This window comes from Phascolarctos cinereus, unplaced genomic scaffold, assembly GCF_003287225.1.
Source record: "Phascolarctos cinereus isolate Bilbo 61053 unplaced genomic scaffold, phaCin_HiC Scaffold_4;HRSCAF=312, whole genome shotgun sequence".
Classification (NCBI taxonomy): Eukaryota; Metazoa; Chordata; class Mammalia; order Diprotodontia; family Phascolarctidae; genus Phascolarctos; species Phascolarctos cinereus.
Window position 1 is genome coordinate 558044005 of NW_027555847.1, and position 19861 is coordinate 558063865.

At 37.7% G+C, this 19861-nt stretch overlaps 1 protein-coding gene across 2 annotated transcripts in view; it reads left to right on the plus strand.

Moving 5' to 3' along the window:
* DTNBP1 (dystrobrevin binding protein 1) overlaps window positions 1-19861 on the plus strand; it is a 166577-nt gene that overhangs the window by 138289 nt on the left and 8427 nt on the right. For both annotated transcript variants that reach the window (XM_020986793.2, XM_078153582.1), the window contains exon 8: window positions 12600-12755. In XM_020986793.2, the coding sequence (XP_020842452.1) occupies window positions 12600-12755 (156 nt within the window). The remainder of the gene's footprint in view (window positions 1-12599; window positions 12756-19861) is intronic.

Consider the following 19861-nt stretch of genomic DNA (forward strand, 5'->3'; position numbering starts at 1 on the left):
ATATTGAAAATCAATATGCAACTTTTTTTTCCCAAGTTCATAGACCTCCATAAATATATATATGGAGCCCTTTGAAGTTGCTGAGGTTAAGAATCCCTGAGCTAGAATAACAGTTAAAGGGTAGGGATGGGAGAGATCCTCAGAAAGACACCCTCATGTTCACAGACTGTTTAATGGGAGATTTTCTCTGGGAATTTTAAAATCAACAATAATACAAATATCTCTTAAATCAAAAAAGCTTCACTTAAATACCCCAACCTTTTCAATAACATCTACCAATATTAGTTATTTAAGTAGGACAGTTAAATATATTGGTACAAGTAATGTTCATACTTTAGTCTCATATATCCAATACTGCTTAAAAGCAAGATTCTGTACAACCAAGCCATTGTATAAACACATGTTACTTTAAAATCTCCTGCCTGCTGTTTTTATAGTCTGGTGGGAAAAGTAAGGTGTGAAAACAGTCCAAAGAATAGGAGAACATGCCACATTAATGACAATTTATAGAACATTTTTCTACATTGCTTATTTTGCACAAAGTGCCCTATCTCAGCAAATCACTGTATAGGAGGAGTTTAAAACTTGGTATTGTTAAACTAGCAATCCCAGCAATTTAGAGTTGTGAGGAACCCCAGAAACACTCTAGCCCAATCCCTACCTGAAAGGCAGATCCGTCCAGTGTGCCCAACAAGTGGCCATCCATCCTTTGTCCAAGGAGTGGGGAACCCAACCCTGTAATAGGCCTTCCATTCCATTCCTGACATGCAGCCTAAAGCTACCTCTTTGCATCTTCTACCTGTTACTCCTGATTCCTCCCTTTAAGGCCAAACAGAACATGTCTAACCTGTATTACACATGAAAATTCCCCAGGAACTTGAAAGTAGCAGTCATGTGTGCCTGGAGTCTTCTTTTTCCAGGTTAAGTATCCCTGAAGCAGTCTTCATGGGGCATGTCCTTCACCCTCTGAGTCAGATTTTCCCCCTACCTAAGCTACTTCCTGAAAAATCCAACACAGCTTGCTTTCCAGGTTGCTAAACTGTTAGCTGTAACTTTGACGCTGGTGAAGTGTGACCTAAAAACTACGTGAGCTGGAGATATTCCCCATTAGCCAGTATATCCAGGAAGTTTGGACCCAAACTTTTTTCAAGCAATGAAAAGTTCGAGATGATTTTGTAAATAAAGCTAGTAATAGGTACAGGAAGTTTTTCTACTCTAAAATTTTAAGTGGTGGTTTGCTAATGCTTATTGTGAGTCACCTTTAAAATATTCAAAAAAGTTCAGAGATTCCAAATCCCTGATTTCCTGGCCCATTCTTCTTCACCTAATCACAGATGTATGGGTTATTAAATCTTCCCTGTCTATCCTAATCATATACAAATTTTACATCTTACTAATGAGGAAAATGAGTCCCAGAAAGGTTGAGTGACTTAGGTAAAGTCACAGTATCAGCCCAAAGATGGTCTTTTGATTTGGGATGATGCTCCTTGTGTCCACCAGGAGCTATAATAAAAGTGAGTGTGTATTTTGTCCTATAAAATAGTATTTTGAATTAAACTGTATCATCTATGGACTTTAGAGTGACACATTGTTTTGTATTTCTGTGGGGTACATTTTGTTATATAGTAGTAGTAGTCATTTCCTTCAAAGTAACTGAGGGAAATTAGAAAAGTCTTCCGGAAGCTTGACACTAGAGTATGTTTCCTGCAGTGTACTTGGGAAGTAGGTCTTCCACCAGCTGCTCACACAGACTGAAATTTGTAAGACTGAAGAGGAGTTGCTATGAGTTGTTTTTTGTATGAGATAGTTATTCATTCCAACACTCTACAAAAGCTGCCATTTCTAATAATCGTGTTGTAGGTAAGTATATTCCTTTCTTAACTGCTTATAAATGAAATAGAATGATCTCTTTTTAAGTTGATAGGGTTTTAAGTGTAGGCTTTTTAGTAAGAGACTTTTGACTTTCTATATCAAAAACATTAACCCTTGCATTCACATATTATTTCTTCAAATCTGAGACATTACAAACTTTTGATGTTATTTCTGAGTCTTAAAAAATGTAGAAATCATAAAAAAAAATTTACGAAAAATGCTAGAAACATTTTGATGTTAAAGAGCAATGTAAAAAATGAAAATAACTGGAAATTCTAATCACAAAACTTTATGTAATAGTTTCAGGAAACTAATAATATTTATGAATGAGCTTTCTCTAGTTCAGTACAGAGCAAATTGTATTTAGTTGTTAGGATGGGGAGTGGGCTGGAATGAAATATTAAAGAAATAACTTTACATACTTTGTCTTATTTTATTTTTTATGTGTTTTACTTTAAAAGGCGAAAACTGTTGAATCAAATGTAGCTCTGTAAAACAATTGGTAAGTGGCCTTTATGGAATCACAGTTAGAAAATATTAGAAGAGATGTTAGAAAGCTTATTGTATTATTGTTTTATTCTGTTGTACAGTATTTTGAGTTCCTCACTAACGTTTTTCTTCAACTTTTTCTTAAAAATAAGAGAAAAGGGAGTGAAAGAAGAGTAGAAAGTGATTTAAGGAAATAGAAGGTATCCTATTCTTAATGTCTTTTCTAGTTTTAAGATAAATATACTTGAAGTCCATATTCTAAAATGAGACTGTCAGAATTTTGCAATTCTAAAAACTGTCAGACTTACCTTGCTTTGAGAAAGTATCCATCTACTTCCTGACAGGCAAATCTTCATCTAACAGATTAATGAAAGAATTCTGCTTAGTTATCCTTTTGGAAAAAATTTTCAAATTTCACTTTCCATTGATCACATGTCTCACCTAACATCAGAAATATCTGAAGCAAAATCAGTTAATTATACTTCTTTGATTTTCCCCCTTTATCTCTGTTATTTACTAAATGTTGAGCAATTAGTATTTAAAGATGGAAACTAAGTCTCCCTAGTGATTGAGTCAGTTTAGTGCTGAAATCATCTATCAGTTCTCTCTTGTTTTAAAATCTTTTTCATTAAATGAATTCTATCCAGCCCTATTAAAATCCTAACTAACTTTAAATCCAATTTGTTAATTACTTTTACCTTTCTTGGGGTCTCCTTTTCCCTTCTGCTCCCTGATTTTGGAACCTTTTTTGGTAGTTCATCATACTTTACCAGAGGATAGGTGGCCAGGGGAGGGAGAACAAACTCAGTATATTCCCCTCTTCTACTTAGCAGCTGTGCAAAAAGGTTTCTTTATAGATTTAGTCGAAAGTGTTGATGAAAATGACTTTGTTGGATTTTCTTTGGATTTCATATATCTCTGTTATCCCTATGTCCCATTACAACCGATAATTGAGAATTGATTGTACCAGCTTCTATGTGTAATAGGGTTTTTGTTGGGTTGTTATCTATTTGGAGTGGCTACTGGTGGCTGCAGAGGAAGTTGGAACCAGATAAAACTTGAGTGATGATCTGGAGTTGAAATAAGAGAAAAGAACCTGAGCTAGATAATGGGGTTGAAGGAACACTGTAGGAAAAAAAATCCAAACCACTTAATCTTTCGGTGCTTCAGTTCTTTCTGCGCTTCAGTTCTTTCTGCTTTTTACAAGACTATTTACAGCCTCAATAAGTAGTGTTGTTTCTCACTGTAATTAATAATGCAAAGTATGAATTTGGGGCTTCTTTTATTTGACAGAATATGCCTCAATTAAAAAGTCTAAAATACAGTTGCTTGGAAACCTTTTCCTCTAGTAGATAACAGGATTGCCTAATTTTTTCATTTAGTTTAATTAAAATTTTCCATCATTATAGTCTATTGGTGCTCTTTCTTTTGAGTAAAAAGCTAGACATCATTAGATACAATGGATATGTAGCCAGCATAACAATATCTTGCCTCAGTGAAGGGACTATAGTAGTAGCTCATACACATATAATGTGTGTGTGTGTGTATATATATATATATATATATATGTGTGTATATTACATGCATATATACATATATATGCATCATACATACATATATATATATATATATATCTATATATATATCTATATATCTATCAAGGTTTACAAAGAGCTTTCCTTGTAACAACTTAGGGAGATATGTAGGTCAGATATCACCCTCATTTTATGGGTGAAGAAACCAAGGCTTGTAGAGGGAAGTGACTTGTCCACAGTCACACAGCTACTAAGTATTAGATCTGGGATTCAAATCCAGTTCTCCCTGCTCCTACCTTCAGTATTTTTTTTTCTTGTACATCAGTCTATCCCTCAAAAAATGTTAGTAATCATCTTTCCACACAAACCCTGTTATTTTGATCTTTGAGACCAAACTCACATGTAGACATTTTGGATTTATTTTTAAATTCATATGTTGTGAGACTTTGAATAATTATCATTATTTTGAAAAGCTATTCCGAAATTTTTAAATATCTTGTTGAGCTGTGGTTGGATTTTCTGTCAGCATAGGAAGATGAGTAATTTATATTAAATCACTATTTTCTACTAATTGTACTAGGGACTCTTTTAGGTACAAACCAACTTTTCCCTCTTCCTCTGGATCACAGGACAAATAACATTGAGGGAGAAGTAAGAAGTTCTGTGGAGAAGAAAAATCACTTCCTGCAAATTACTGCCTTTCTTTTGTTTTACTTGGAACAGGATAGTTGTTCTTTAATTAAAACCCCTTCATGGCACTGCCTACATTGATCTGTGTTTTTGCACAGCTAATTCTGGAATGACTAAAAAAGGAAACAGATTAACCAAACTTTCTCTGAAGTGCCTGAAACATACTTAATATATTTAGGCATTTAGCTTTGACTCATTCCAATATCTTTGCAGTCATGAAAGATTTGAACAGTTACTTTGACAGCTGAACCGAAAATGAGAAGACGTCCCTGAATAGTTCACTGATTTTTTTTTTCTTTTTAAATCGTGTGTGCTGAATTGCTTGCAAGCTATATAAAGGAGATGAACATTTCTGATGTTTCTGATTCATTGGAGCCAAGGGTGATTTTCAGTGTTACTGTCAATCCTGGCATCTGTTTCAGTGTTCTGCTTCAAACTTCCCCTCATCCCCCTGCCCTTTTTCAAATGTTTGTTCTTTCATGTTCTTTGCTATTAAGAGCTGGTGCCAGGAGTAAAATTCAGATTGAGTTTTTCAAGAGAGGCAGCAGTTGTAGGAATTATCCAAAACATAGGGTAATGAAGAAATAATTTAGCTTTAATTCTAGAATGCTTCATGAATATGGGTCTTCTTTTCTCTTGTAGATTTATAGTCCTGTTTATGTTTTGCTTCAGTCCACATAAAATGTTATTCACATTCCCTTGGTTCTTACTGACTAGGCTGCCAGGAGTGGGGAACAGAACATGTCTCAGCTTTGGGGATAAAGTAGGTCTAGGACTAAGAAAATGTTTTATTGACCTCTTAAAAAATATGTCACATGTAAAGGAACATAATTTGCTCAGAGGAGATTATAATATATGTTATGGATATAGTATTTTTTTGTCACAAATGAGTGAAAATTCATTTATCACTATATGCCTGGCACAATCAGCACATAATTGTTGGCAGCTAGGTGGTGCAGTGCATAGATAGCTGAGCCTGGAGTCAGCAAGAGTTCAAATTCAGTCTCAGACACTTATTATCTGTGTAACCCTGGGTAAGTCACTTAACCTTAACCTGCCTCAGTTTCTTCATATGTAAAATGGGGATGATGACAATATCTGCCTCCTAGGGTTGTTGTCAAGATCAAATGAGATAGTGATTGTTAAGTGCTTTGTAAACCTTCAAGTGGCTTGTTCTGGTTGTTGTTATAAGTCATTAGAACTGAGGATACAAATACAAAAAGAAGACAGATCCTGCTTTCGAGAAGGCAAATCCAAGAGAGGATTTAGTGAGGGCTTTTAAGGATAGGAAGGACTTGTTTGTAGGAGTCAGGGAGGAAGCCAGTAGACAAATTGAAGACTGGGCAGAGAGTAGGGGTGATGGTGGTAGAAATCTGATGGAGGAGGAGAGGGAATCAAGGGTGTATATAAGGGCACTCAACAAACAAAAGGGCCATCCTCTCATCAGTGGAGGACTGTATAAGAGGAATGTGAAATGAAGAAAGGAATAAGAGAGAGTACTTGGCAAATGTCCTCAGTGAAACAGGAGGCAGATTTTCAGCAGGAAGGGCTGGGGAAAAAATGTCTTTGGAGGTTTGTGGAGAGAATATGAGCCATTGTTGTTAGTTGGTAAGGAATCAATTAAGGAGCAGTGATAGGATTGCCTTGCTCTAATGAGAACCCATTTGAGATTAACTAGATCAGTTTGGTCCCAAGACAGCACAGTTTAGTGATTTCTCCCAGTTCCATGAAGTAGGACCAGGGAAGGCAGATGGTGGAAGTATTCCTAGGGCTGAGGCTTGGCATGGCGTAAATGTCAGCCAATAAATATTTATTAAGGGCTTACACCATGGCAAGCTAAGTGCTGAAGAATACATTAATGATTGGACAAGGGAATTAGATATAGATGAGTAGAGAATAGTGGTTCACTAAGAGGTTGATTGGGAAGGGAGGGGAGAGTGAAACCGCAGAGGTGAAAGCCTGGGCTAGTATCGAGGGAAAGAGGGTCATTGTGAGGAAGAGTAGATTTAGGAGAAATGAAGCATACAGAGAGATGGAAAGATGCAAGATTATGATCAGATAAAGAAAATTCAGGGTTCTTGATCAAGCAAATGATCATCACTGTGTATAACTGAGTTGAAGGGGAGGAGTAAGTCATGGGGTTTGAGTAAATTGAGGAATTGGGAAGTCAGGGTATTTGGAACACCAGCTTGTGTATTGAAGTCTCCTGTATTGAAAGGAGGAGAAGATAGAAAGCAGGAACATGAGTTAGTCATTGAACTCATTGAAAGGAGAAGGAATCTCCTGGGTATCAGTTGATTGATGATAACATTTGGATTGAATGAACCTTAAAGGAGGAGTGGTTGCTGAGGAACAGTGGTAGAAGGAGGGCCTGAAAGTGACAGTGGGAGATTAGGAGTATTTTAATTCCCTTCTCCACCCTACCCCCAACCAGTGAGTTAGGGGTTTGAGTGAAAGTTCAGCCACTACTGGTAAGGGGGGACAGGGATGCAGTGTCATTAATAGGAAGTTGGGTCTCAGTGAGGGCTAGAAGATGGAAGGACGGAGAAAGGAAGAGATTTAAGATGGAAATAAATTTCTTTATTGTGGGAACAGGTGTTCCAGAAGGCATAGTGGAAAGAGAAGATTTGGAGTAAGACATTAAGAAGAGGGTACGTTTCAGGAGGATGGGAATGAGGGAGTGGACAGACAGCTGAAGTTGGGAGAGAAAGGATTTTGTTCTTCAGCAGTGGGGGCTGGGGCGTTAGTATCACAGGGATAGGAATAGCGTAAGGGAGTGGGAATGTGCTAGGATGTTTAAGAATAAGTCCAAGCAGAATAACAGGTCCAGTGACGAAGGCAGGTGATAAGGAGGTTCAGTGTTGGCATTTTGTCGGCACAGACTCCAACTACCCAGGGTACTGTGTTACCGTGAATTGGGGTTAACCTGGATGTGTTGTAGTCGCTGGGGAGGAAGGAAGTGGTTTGTCCCAACCTTGCCAGAAGCACAAGATTGGTCAGGTTTGGATGGACTGCTATTGGAATGGTGGAGGGAACGCCTCAATCAGTCTGTGATTACAGATCCGTTTGAATTTTAGAGTATAACTATGTGGATTATCTTTTTTCATTCTTTGAGAATATTACCCTCTTTGAAATATGAATATCAATCCCTGAGTGTCTTAAAATTGTCACTTTAAGTGTGTATTTTCTCTGCATATATATTTTCTGAGATCTACATGATATTCTCAACTTCATCATTAGCACAATTTCTTCTTCCTCAATCTGGCACATTGGGTATTGTGATCCAATGTTCCACTATTATCAGTGATGAGAGTACACTACCATAAAAGTTTTGTAGTTGTGTTTTATATTTGTTCATTGTCTTCCTGAAAATTTCGTCTACAAATGCCTTCGGAATAATATGGTGTCACTGGGTCCCAGCAAAAATTTTGCTCAAGTTTGTTTCCCTCCACTGCTTGTTTCTATTTAGTATGTAGTACTTCTCAAAATTCTCTGTCATTCCCCCATCCACATCAGTAAATTAGCCACATATTTAATGTGGAAAATAATTGATTGTGTTCTGACTTGTATCCTTTTTTAAAAAAAAAACAACCAAATTTATAGAATCTAAAAGCTTGACCTCAGGACATCTAGTTCAACTCATGCTCAAGGCATGAATCTCCTAAACCCACAAATCTTTCAAAAGTGATCAACCAGTCTGTGCTTTGAAAATTTCTAAATAACAGGGAATTCAGCTAACTCCAAATACTACCATTCCACTTTAGGGACGCTCTAGTTATTAGGAAATTTTTTCCTTATACTGAGCTGAAATTTGCCTTCATGTAACTTACCTCTACTACTTCTAAGTTTTCCCTCTAGATCAAGTATTCTTAACATTTTTGTGTTACATATCCTTTTGTTGGACTAGAGAACCCTTTCTCAGAATATTTTTAAATGTATAAAATGAAATACAGAGGACTGCAAAGGAAACCAATTTTATTGAAATACAGTTATTAAGATTAAAAAAAAAGTTCATAGACTCCATGTTAAGAATTCTTGCTCTAGGGATACTCAGTAGTAGTTAAATCACTCTTCTGCAAGACAGCCCTTCACATATTGAAAGATAACTATCATATCCCCCTTTAGTCTTCTTTTCTCTAAGTTAAACATCCTGAAGCAAATATTTAAGATTGTGTTGACTTGTATTTAATTGAAATGTTATAAAAGCTTTTGTTTTTAAAAACTTTTTCATTAAAAAAAAGTAACACCATACAGATACTCTGCCATTGTCAATTTAATAAGGTAATAAATAGGATTTTAATGACTGTGATTCTTGTGTTGTCTTGGCTATTTTAGAATGCTAAATATATATTCCCTACTAAAATCCCCTTAGGTACTGCCTCATGCTGTAGAATTGACCCTAAGTACTTGGGGGGATGGTAGTTGAGCTCAGGTTCTTGCAGGTTCTGCCCCCTAAACTGGAAATACTTTGAATGAGTCAATGACAGATTATATCTGTCTCCAAATACCACCTCACGAAGTTTGGAGACTCATCACCAGAAGGTTGGCTATCACTTAACAACTTTTTCATCCTAGCAACTCATGAAGGACCATCTGCTACGGTGTGGAAGACTTGCAATCCTGGGTGGGTGAGGGGAGAGAGAGAGAGAGAGAGAGAGAGAGAGAGAGAGAGAGAGAGAGAGAGAGAGAGAGAGAGAGAGAGAGAAAGCACTGAGACCTGGAGTACTGAGGCACAAACATTTATTTTCTGGCATTTTAAATACATGCCATTTTTTAAGAATATCATTTTAAGGTATCCATAGTATCTGACCAGATGAAAAAAAATATATAGTTCAAAAAGTACTGGCAATTGGACTCAGCCTCTCTCTATTTTGTCACCAAATACAAGTCTACTCCATAATATGCTGGAAGAGCTGTGTTTATAAAACAAATTAGGGTGCTTATTCCCTTTATGACAAAATTAGCCAAAGGGCTCTTTTTAATAGAGGATAGAACCCTTATTGCAGTAAATATGCTTTAAATACAGCTTTTCAGAAATACCCCTATTACATAAAGTGAGGTGTATGTGAACTTGTACAAGTTTGGAATATTACACAAGATGGACAGTTGTATAGCTATCAGATGAATGTTTCTCAGATTGAAAATTGATATTTCTTAGGGGGAATTCCAAGAGTTTCCCAGATACCTGAGCTTCAGAGCTCTTAACAGCTGCTTAAGCTGAATGGAATGGAGGCAGAATAGTGCCTGAGAAGAACTTATTATCAAGTACACAGCAACTAAATGCAAGTGGACAGAGGGCTCTGAAGATGAACTTTGTGGGGCATGCAGTGTTATAGGAGCCCTTGGGAGAGGAGAGGTTGTGTGGTATGATCATAGGATAAAAAAGTTGGAAGATTCCTGCCCTCTAATAAAGATTAAGGGGCAAACTCTTTTCATTGGCACTAATAGGTAGCAATGTTTAAGATTTGTAGCAGTGGCCACAGTCTTGTTCTTTCCAAACATATACACGTAAGAGTAATCAGTTATGCTTTCTGGCCAGTTTCATCTAACCAATATTCCTATGTGTGTGTTTTTAGTATACTTTTCTTGCCATATCAAGTTATAGGTATGTGTATATATGTATGTATGTAGGTACAGGCACACATGCACACACACATGGACTTGAGTCATCTATTTGGTACTGATGGAATCTTCTCACCAGCTGTTACTTTTTCAAGATTCTATTAATATAGTAATAATTAGTTTCTCTTCTAAATGAATCTTTAGTCCTACTATAAACATTAATTTTTAAATATATTTGATGTTGCACACTGGACAGTAACAATCATATTTGAAAAAGATATCTTCTTTCCTTTCTACTAGCTCCTTTGAGTAGTCTAGCCTATAAATGGAGAGATACAATTATTGAAATAAGAATATAGTTTCCCAAAGATGGCAATACTCATTTGAACATACATGTTTCGGTATTTTTTTAAATCCATCACATTATTTTGTAGTCATACCTTATAAACAGTAACTTTTTCAGGTGACCCTTTTTTGAAGATAAGCTAGCTTTCTTTATATGGAATTATTTTTAGTGTCTTAGCTTCTCAGATTATCCCAAATGAATGAAGTAATAGAAATTCTTTATTTGTTTAGCAGTGGCATATTTTAGAACGACAGATATTAAGGCAGAATGTCAGTAATAATCTTATATTACTCTAGCATACAACTATATGCTAGGTTCAAGCCTAGTTAGGAATCTATATAGACACTGTGAGATGCACAGGAATTCTCTTAATCTGAGGATCTATAATAGTTAAAAAAATTTTATAATTGTATTTCCATGAAGTTAGATGGAAAAATTACATATTTATTTCAGCATAACTGGTTTCTTTTGTAATCCTGTGTATTTTATAACATTCTAAGAGGGAGCTCATAGGCTTCATCAGCCTGCCAGAAGGGTCCATGACACTAAAAAAGATTAAGAATTTCTGCAGAATAGGAAGCAATGAATGATGAATAGTTTCATACTAATTGGGATTATACAAGTTTTAGGACACTGTGACTTTAAGGCAGTATAAAAATATCAGCTTGCACAGGGTGAGTACTGTTACTGTGCTAGCTGGTGAATCATAGGAAATGCAATTTTATTCATTTTCCTTCCTTTATATCTCTTGGGAGAAGGATTTAAATGAGAATAAAATATTTGTAGGTCAGAAAAGAAGCTTAGCCTAGTGGATAGAGAGTCAGCCTGATTGAGTTAGAAAGACCTGAGTTTCTGGCCCACCTCTGCCATTGCTGGCTTTGTGATCCTAGGGTAGTCACTGAACCTCTTAGTGCAGTAGGCTTCTCTATTAGACTGTTATTTGCAGAATATTTGCTTATCCACATTGGTATGGGGAATTTACTGAATGGGAATTCCATACTCTGATGCAATCACAGGTCCTGGACACCCACCCCTCCTTTCCCCGCTCCCTGGCCAAAAAAAAAATTTATAAAGCTGGTTTAAAAAATAAATAACACTTAAAGGCCCTAATATCCCTAGCCTATTTTTACATTTAGAGGGTACTGTGGTTGAGAGAATGTTGAATGTAGAGTCTGAAAAGATGGTTCAGACCCTGTCTCTAGCACTTAGTAGCTATGTGACCATAGGCAAGTCTTTTAATGCCTCTGAACCTCAATTTCTTCATCTTTAAATCAAAGCTGTTGGACTCCAGTTCTAAATTCAGTGATACTACAATCCTGATTCTAAAGTGGGACCACAGGATTTCATCTCTCTCTGTCCTCCCCTTTCCCCCAGTAAAATATAAGATTCTTTAAGTCATTTTTGTCTTTGTATCTCTAGCATCTCATATAGTACTTTGCACGTAGTAGGTGCTTAGTACATGTTTGTTTTATTGAAGTGCCTTGTCCATGTATATAAACTGTGTTGGTAGTACTGATGAAAGAATCCTAAGGAGAACAAAGCATATAGAATAGTGGGGTCACCTGTCCTAAACTGTGATGTAAAATTATGTTGGTAGTCAGGGAAATGTGTGTGTTGTTAAGTATTGGATGCATCATCAAATGGAGAAAACAATGCCACTCACTTGCTTCTGCAGGGGTGGAGTGGAACACAAGGAGGGCATTTGATCAAGCACTGCCTGGCTGTCGTCAGACTGGTGTTATAAGAGAGGGTGATGTCTTTTCTTTCACAGTCAAAAGCAGACCACTAAGTGCAGTGAACACCAGCTGCTTCAGAATATGTTTATTCTGAAATATATTACGTGATTAGGAATCCATTGTCATCAATCTTATGTAGCATTTTCAGGTGATTAATCATAAGTGTTTAGTACGATTTCTGGCTGGGGTGTGAGGCCACTTTGGGCTGGTATATAAGCAGACCACCAACTGCAAGAGCATAGATGTGCTGTACTTAGAAGGTATCATCTGCCACATACAGGCATTACACAGTTTCAGGTTAGCAGTGATTTTATGTGCCACTCCTCTGTTAAAGCCCTCCCTGAAGTTGGATTCTTTCTCTTTTCTCAGCTGAGCTAGATGCAGAGCATACTCAGAAGGTGCTAGATATGGAACACAGCCAACAGCTGAAACTAAAGGAACGCCAGAAATTCTTTGAAGAAGCATTCCAGCAGGACATGGAACAATACCTTTCCACAGGCTATCTGCAGATAGCCGAACGACGAGGCAAGTTTGGACATGTTTTCATCTGATAGATGTGTGTCTGTATGTGTCTCATGCAACTGACTCGCCCAGGGTGGGATTGGGAACAGGGCCGTTTGATATCTGAGTCTGTTGTTGAAAATATACTCATGTCGCTTAAATATTCATCTTATTGGCCTACAGCTACTTTCTGGCATTGCTCCGTGTCCCCTAGGCTTTAGGAAATGAGAGAAAATTTTAACTGCCCAGTAGAGTTTTTTAACATACCTTCATTTCCCCTCCGAAAAGCTCATTCCTGAACTCCTTCCAGTGACAAGGAAGCACCTGAGGTCTACTTTGTGTTTATGGGCTAGAGCCAAGAAGGTAAGACACTTCTACCCTCATGCCATAATATAATTAGTTGAATGTGGAGTTGAATGGCTGGACTCAAAGAATAGTTGTTAATTGTTTGATGTCAACATGGCAAGAGGTCTCTAGCAGAGTGCCCTAGAGATCTGTAGGTCGCCCTATGTTGTGAAACATTCTTATCAGTGACTTGGAGAAAAGCACAGATGACATCCTTATCGGATTTTCAGATGATACAAAGCGGGGAGGAATGGCTAACATACTGGAGGCCAGGATCAGGATCCTAAAAGGTCCTAACAGGCTAGATCTCTGGGGTGAGTCTAATAAGATAAAATTCAGTGGGGCTAAAGGCAAAGTCTTAGACACAGTTTCAGAAAATTAACTTCACAGATGCAGGGTTGGGAAGGCATGGTGACACAGTACTTTGTCTGAAGATCTTAGGACTGGAGGGGAAGGTTAGTGGACTGAAAACTTCACATGAGTCACTAGTGTGATATAGCAGCCCAAAGAGTTAATGCAATCTCAGGCCACGTAACAGGAGGCATAACTTCCAGGAACAAGAAGTGATTGTCTCTATTCCCTGCCCTTGTCAGACCACAGCTGCAGTATCATGTTTAGCTTAGAAGATGTTGATAAGTCGGAGACTGTCCAGAGGAAAGCAGCTGAGAGAGTGAAGGGCCCAGTCCATGTCATCTCAGAATTGGTTGAAGGAATTGGGGATGTCTCACCTGGTGAAGAGATTACTTAAGGGAGATATGATGATTATCTTCAGGTATTTGAAGAATCGGCACATGGAAAAGGAATTAGAATTGTTCCATTTGACATCAGCAGGAAGAACAAAGAACGATATGTGAAATTTAGGCTGAGCACGAGGAGAAGCTTCCTAAGCACCAGAGCTTTCCAAAGGCACAGTAAGCTGCCTGGATAGCTGGTAGGCTCCTCTTTATGAAGTCCCCAAACAGAGGTGCTGATGACTGCTTATTTTTCAGACATGTTATAGTGAGAATTCCTTTTGGTTTTAGGCTAGACAGAATGGTTGTTGAGGTCCCTTCCAACACTAAAATTCTTTGATTCTGTCATTTTGAAATTTACAGAAGAGATTCCTGTCAGTTGTAGAAATGGCAGCAGGACAAGAAAGTATAATACTCCCTTTCAATTCTCCTGTCTTTTTGAAAAGCCTTTCTCTACCAGGTTTCTGTCACCCTGCCATTTTTTATATTCTGCTCTTTTCCCACCCTCTTTACTGTATCTCTTTAATTCTCTCCTGTCTCCATCATCCTACTTTGCTTCCCTAATCAAGGGAGGTATCCAGGGGGAAAAATGGGAACAAACAGTGAAGGAAGGAAAGGAATGTAGAAGAAACCAATTGGTTAATAATAATCTAAGTATCTGAAGTATGATAAATAGATGCAAATGATTATATAATTTTCTCCATCCCTGATCCTATGTGATGTGTATTTCAGTTTTAACACCTTGTTTCCTTCTTTTTTGTTTTGTTTTGTTTAATCAGTGCTGTTTTTGATGGATATAAAGTTTCAGAGGAAAACACAGAGAAAACTTTACAGTATAGAGAAATGAAATATTCTACCATTTTGAGGGATGACCTCGTTTTATTTTTACCAGATTTTGTAACTTCAGGAATATCATGATCTGTTGTGTAAGGCACCTGTTGCCAAGGCACAGAAAGCTTTGTTTGGGTTTACCATCCACAGTTAATTAAAGAGGTAGAGCCTTTATAGAAAACTAACCTGGGTGATTTTTGGCAGAAACAGTCTCTTTCCTCAACAGCTAGTTTGTTTTTGTTTTAATTGGAGGGTGAGGTGGAATGGAAATTTAACTGGCTTAAGTGCCTCAACTTTCTACATCACTTTACCTTCACAGATATTGTTTAGATTTGCAAATCTTTTTCTTATCACAGTATATCCAAGAATAGTTGGGAGAAGACTACTCCCAGAAGGGGAAGAGCCTCATACAAACCATGGTTCATGATATGGAAGTCACTGCTTTGTCTTCACAAAAGAGGCACCCCAAATATGAAAGAGATTATGTAATTCATTTATTAATTTATAAAATATTTAAATGCTTTTGTGTGCAAAGTGCTTTTTTGGATTCTGAAATGTAAAATTTAGGGAAGACATGGACCTTGTTCTCAGAGCTTATATTCTACCATATTAGATTGTGAGTTTGTCATTTTAGAAAAGATGACTTGGTCTATTGATATTAATGGTAGAGTTAAATGTTTTGCCTAAGAAAAACCATATATTTCTTCTTCCAAATAGAATCACTTTATCAGAAGATGATTTTTTCATGTAGGGAGGAAAGACTGTTCATTATTTAATATAAGATGTCATGTAAAAATGCCATGTTTTTCCACCTTTCTGGTGATGTTGCTTCATGGTCAAATTTCTAAAGGCCCAGATTGGTTTTTATTCCACACATTCTAATGCGCATGGGCTTTTCTTATGTTAGATAAATTTGTTTTACTTTTAAGCTGTCTGTTTTGGTTAACAACTTTAGTAACTTGGAATGAATGTGACGTAGGGAAATTTTGCACATATAATAAATAATGGTGACCTCTATATGATCTCCTCTTCCACATATGCGTGGACAGCTGAAATAGCCCCAGCCAAATCCATTGTGTGGTATGCAACATTTTTTTGAGGACACAGCCCTTGGCTTTCCTTTTAATAAAGGCTGTTAGCTTAGTTAACTAGTCAGAACATAGTGCTAATGAGGACTAGAACTAGATCTGGTGTAAATGAGCTTTGTGCTGTGCCCTGGCCACAGACAGCAACCTTAGTACTGCCTGTTCTCTTGCAAATGTGTCACAGCGGAACTAAGCAGGAGGGTGTAGATTAGGGCACATCTGTCCAGGCTGTTGGAGTAGCCGTTCAGAGTAAGTGTGTCCTCATGGTGGCTAGAGTGGCTCTTCGTACAGGAAGGAAAGTGAACACAATCATCATGGATGTTCACATGACTTTAATAGTTTGCTGTTAACACAAAAAGATAAATGATGCCACTGCAGTATGCAGGCAGCCTTTGTATAAGTAGATTGGTTTGTTTTGAAATACGGAAGTCAAGAAAGCAAATTTGTTCTTTTGTGTTGAGGAAAATTGTGCACTACTGTGTCACTGTTAAATGGTCATTTGGTGAAATTTCAAAGGTGTCCTTTATTCCTTGTTGCGTCTGGTCAATCAGCTAGCATTTACTAAATACCATAAATAGTCTTACTGTTATGCCAGGCACCATGCTAGATGTTAGGAATACAAGGATCCAGAAATGAAACTCCCCACCTTGAGGACCTGATATTCTGTGAAGGAGAAGGTACGAACAGCAGTATGTTTAAAATATACATGTGTAAAATAAATACACGGTAAATTTTTGGAGCGAGGGATCAAGAAAGGCATCACATTTTAGTGGAACTTATTTTCTGACCTTAAGCTTAGCAAAATCTGTGTCTGAACAGTATTAACACTCGTTGTGAGACAGCATCTGACACTCATTGCTAAAACCAGATTTAATCAGACTGCTCTTCTTGTGACCATGTTGTGGTCATCTTATGTTCTGTTCTAAATGTTCTTAAAAGTCTTCTGTGGTGAGGCTGATCGGCTCCTTAGAGAAGTGCTGTAATGGAGTTCTGTTGGCCAAGTAGCAAACTGTGCTACTTGATGGGGGGGTGGGGGGGTGGGTTGCATTTTGTGGCAGGGACTGAGAGGGAGGTGTATGTCCCCAACGATGCCCAGTCCAGGGATCAGAGACCAGAAGACATGCAGAATTTGAGCCTGAGGAAACATTTTAGAAACCATGAGAGAGGTTTTAGTCTTCTATTGAACAGTTCTGTGACACCTGACTCAGAATAAGGAGAATGGAAATATGTCAGCTCTATACAATGCAGCTGTATGTTATTGTTGCTTTTAACAACTTGATTTTTGGTGATTCCTGCTATCTCTAGCATAACTTCCTCAAATGTCAAACAGGATTGGTTAATGTATCTATCAGCATAGAAGGACATTTTATGGGTTTTTTTTTTAAATTTGAGAAAAAGTAATAGCTAGCATTTATGTAGTGCCCACTGTGTGCCAGGCACTGTGCTAATCTGTTTACAAATATTATCTCATTTGATCCTCACAACAAGCCTGGGAGATAGATGCTATTATTATCCTCATTTTACAGTTGATTCAGCTGAGCTAAACAAAAAGTAAAGTGACATGCTCAAAATCTCGTAGCTATGAAGTATCTTAGGCCAAACTTGAATTCAGATCTCCTTGACTCTGGGTCCAGAACTCTTATCTACTGCACCACCAGCTGCTTCTTGAGTTTTTCAAATTTTGTCTTTAGCTAGGGCAATCCTTAATTGAGAAGCAGCTGAAAAGAACAAACAAGTCTCTAAAAAAAAAATCAGCTTACAACTATTCTTTAAATGTCCTCACTTTGACAATACAGTCTGCCCTTTCCTGGAGATTTCCAAAGTTGAATGTGAAGAAATTCAATTAATTAGGAATGATCCAAAAAAATATCACCAACAATTCATTTTAGTCATTTACCGAAAAGTAGGCTGAATTTCTGTCACATGCCCCCCCTCCCCATTCATGTTGAAATTGAGACAAGGCAAGGAAATTTATATTTGGAAGATGGCTATTTATAGAACCTTCTGTATTTACTGAGAAAAGAAAAAAAGGGCTTAAAGACCCACTTGGGCCATAGCAAAAGTTAGGCCAAATCAGTTTGCAGAATGAAAAGAGCACATAAGGTGCTTTCGCTGGTGCTTGGCACCAGATGAGTAGAGAGGTGAGAGGGATTTGAGGGGTGGAAGACTAAGAGCACAGCAGAGCCAGTCAAGCAGCACTTATTTCCTAGGCACCTGCTCTGTGTCTGGTAGCAAGCTCATGATATTGGGTGTTTTGATTATAAAGAACAAGTACTCCCAAGGACAAGGACCAGAGGAAGGATCAAATCTTGTTCTAATTCCATTATCCCAACTTTACTCAAACTGACTCCAAAAGGTGTGGCTTCCAAAAGAACTGGTGTGTAAGGAAGGTTACAAGGATACACTGAGGTTAGTTAGATGTTTCTGGATTAAATTAGCATAAGGACATTTAGGGGCACAAGATTTCTTTTTCAGTGCAAATAGGCAAATTCACTTTAAAGCTGAGATCATATGATCCAACTCCCTTATTTTATAAATGATGAAAGTTGGACTCAGAGAGATATAATGATTTATGCAAATTATATAGCAAGTTGGAGGCTGAGGTGGAACAAAAGTCCAGTCCTCTCAGTCAGGGCTCTTTTTCATGATACCGGGCTGCAATAATTTTATTTTTAAACATATTATTGAAAGTCATCAAAAACCAGGTGTTAAATTACTCATATAATAAGATGACCCAATGTTAAAGGCTGACAAAATAAATGGACTTAAAAAAAATCTTCCTAACATGTTACAATATAATTCAGATTGCTGTAATATTATAGCTTTTATAAGAAGTGTTTATTTCATAAGCAATCTACTGAAAAAGGCAATGTGTTGGATGCTATGTAGAATGGAATGTGAGAATTGTGTGGTTGTGGAATGTAGTTATTATATAAACTGAGTTCTTATTAAATCACAGAATATGAAAATGATCACCAAGTCTGTTTCTAGAGCATTCATATAGTACAATTTAGAGAATTTCCAGAGTGCCTCAGGACTAGTAATGATTTTCTTCTATAACCTTCTGCCAAGTGAATCCAGTATACATATGAATGAATTTTCAGAGAAGGTAGATAACTGAGACATTAAGAAGAGGCCAGTGTAAGAGGTAGCACTTTCCCTGAGCCTGGAATAAAGCTAGGGATTCCAAGAGACAGAAGTGAAGAGGACAGGGGATTGGGGGGATGGGAGCCAGTCTGTACAAAGGCCTCATCAACTAGAACTTATTAAATGCTTCCTTTATGCCAGATAAGTTTACAAAGATAGGGTTACAAAGAAAGGCTGAAAATATTCCCTGCCCTCAAGGAGCTTACAGTCTAATGGCAGAGATGACACATAAACAACTACATACAGAATACACACACACACGTGTGCAAAAAATTAGGGGTAGTTTCAGAAGAAACACACTAAGATTAAGGAGGACTGGGAAATCTTGCAGAAGGTGGGACTTTGACTGAGACATGCAGGAAGCCAGGGAGGCTAGGAGGCAGAAGTGATGGGGGAGAGAGTTCCAGGCAAGGGGAAGAGTTGGTGAAAATATTTGGAGTTGTAGTGTCACATGCAAGGATCAGAAGTCAGTGTCACTGCATCCTAGAGTATGTGCAAGTCATGATGAGTTTTAAAAGCCAAACAGAGGGGCAGCTAGGTAGCAGTAGATAGAGCACTGGCCCTGGAGTCAGGAGTTCAAATCCAGCCTCAGAAACATAACTCTCAGTAGTTGTGTGACTGGGCATGTCACTTAACCCCAATTGCCTCACAAAAATAAACAAATAAACAAATAAACAAACAAACAAACAAACAAATAAATAAATAAATAAAAACTAAAAGCTAGAGAAACTTCTACTTCCAGGAGCCAAGATGGCGGAGTGAAAAGGTAGTCGCTCTCACCCTCCCCTATCAACTTCTGAAAACCCAGAAAATATCACCCCAGAAAAAAATATCACCGTGGAACAGCTGACCTAGAGGAAGATGGGGAACAGCAGTGCAGCCCAGCAAACGGGTCTCCCAGTGCCTCAGCAAAAATAAGGGGAGCAGCACTACTAAGGACCCCAGGGGGATAAGCACCCTGCAGCATTCATCTGAAAGGAGCTGAAGAAAG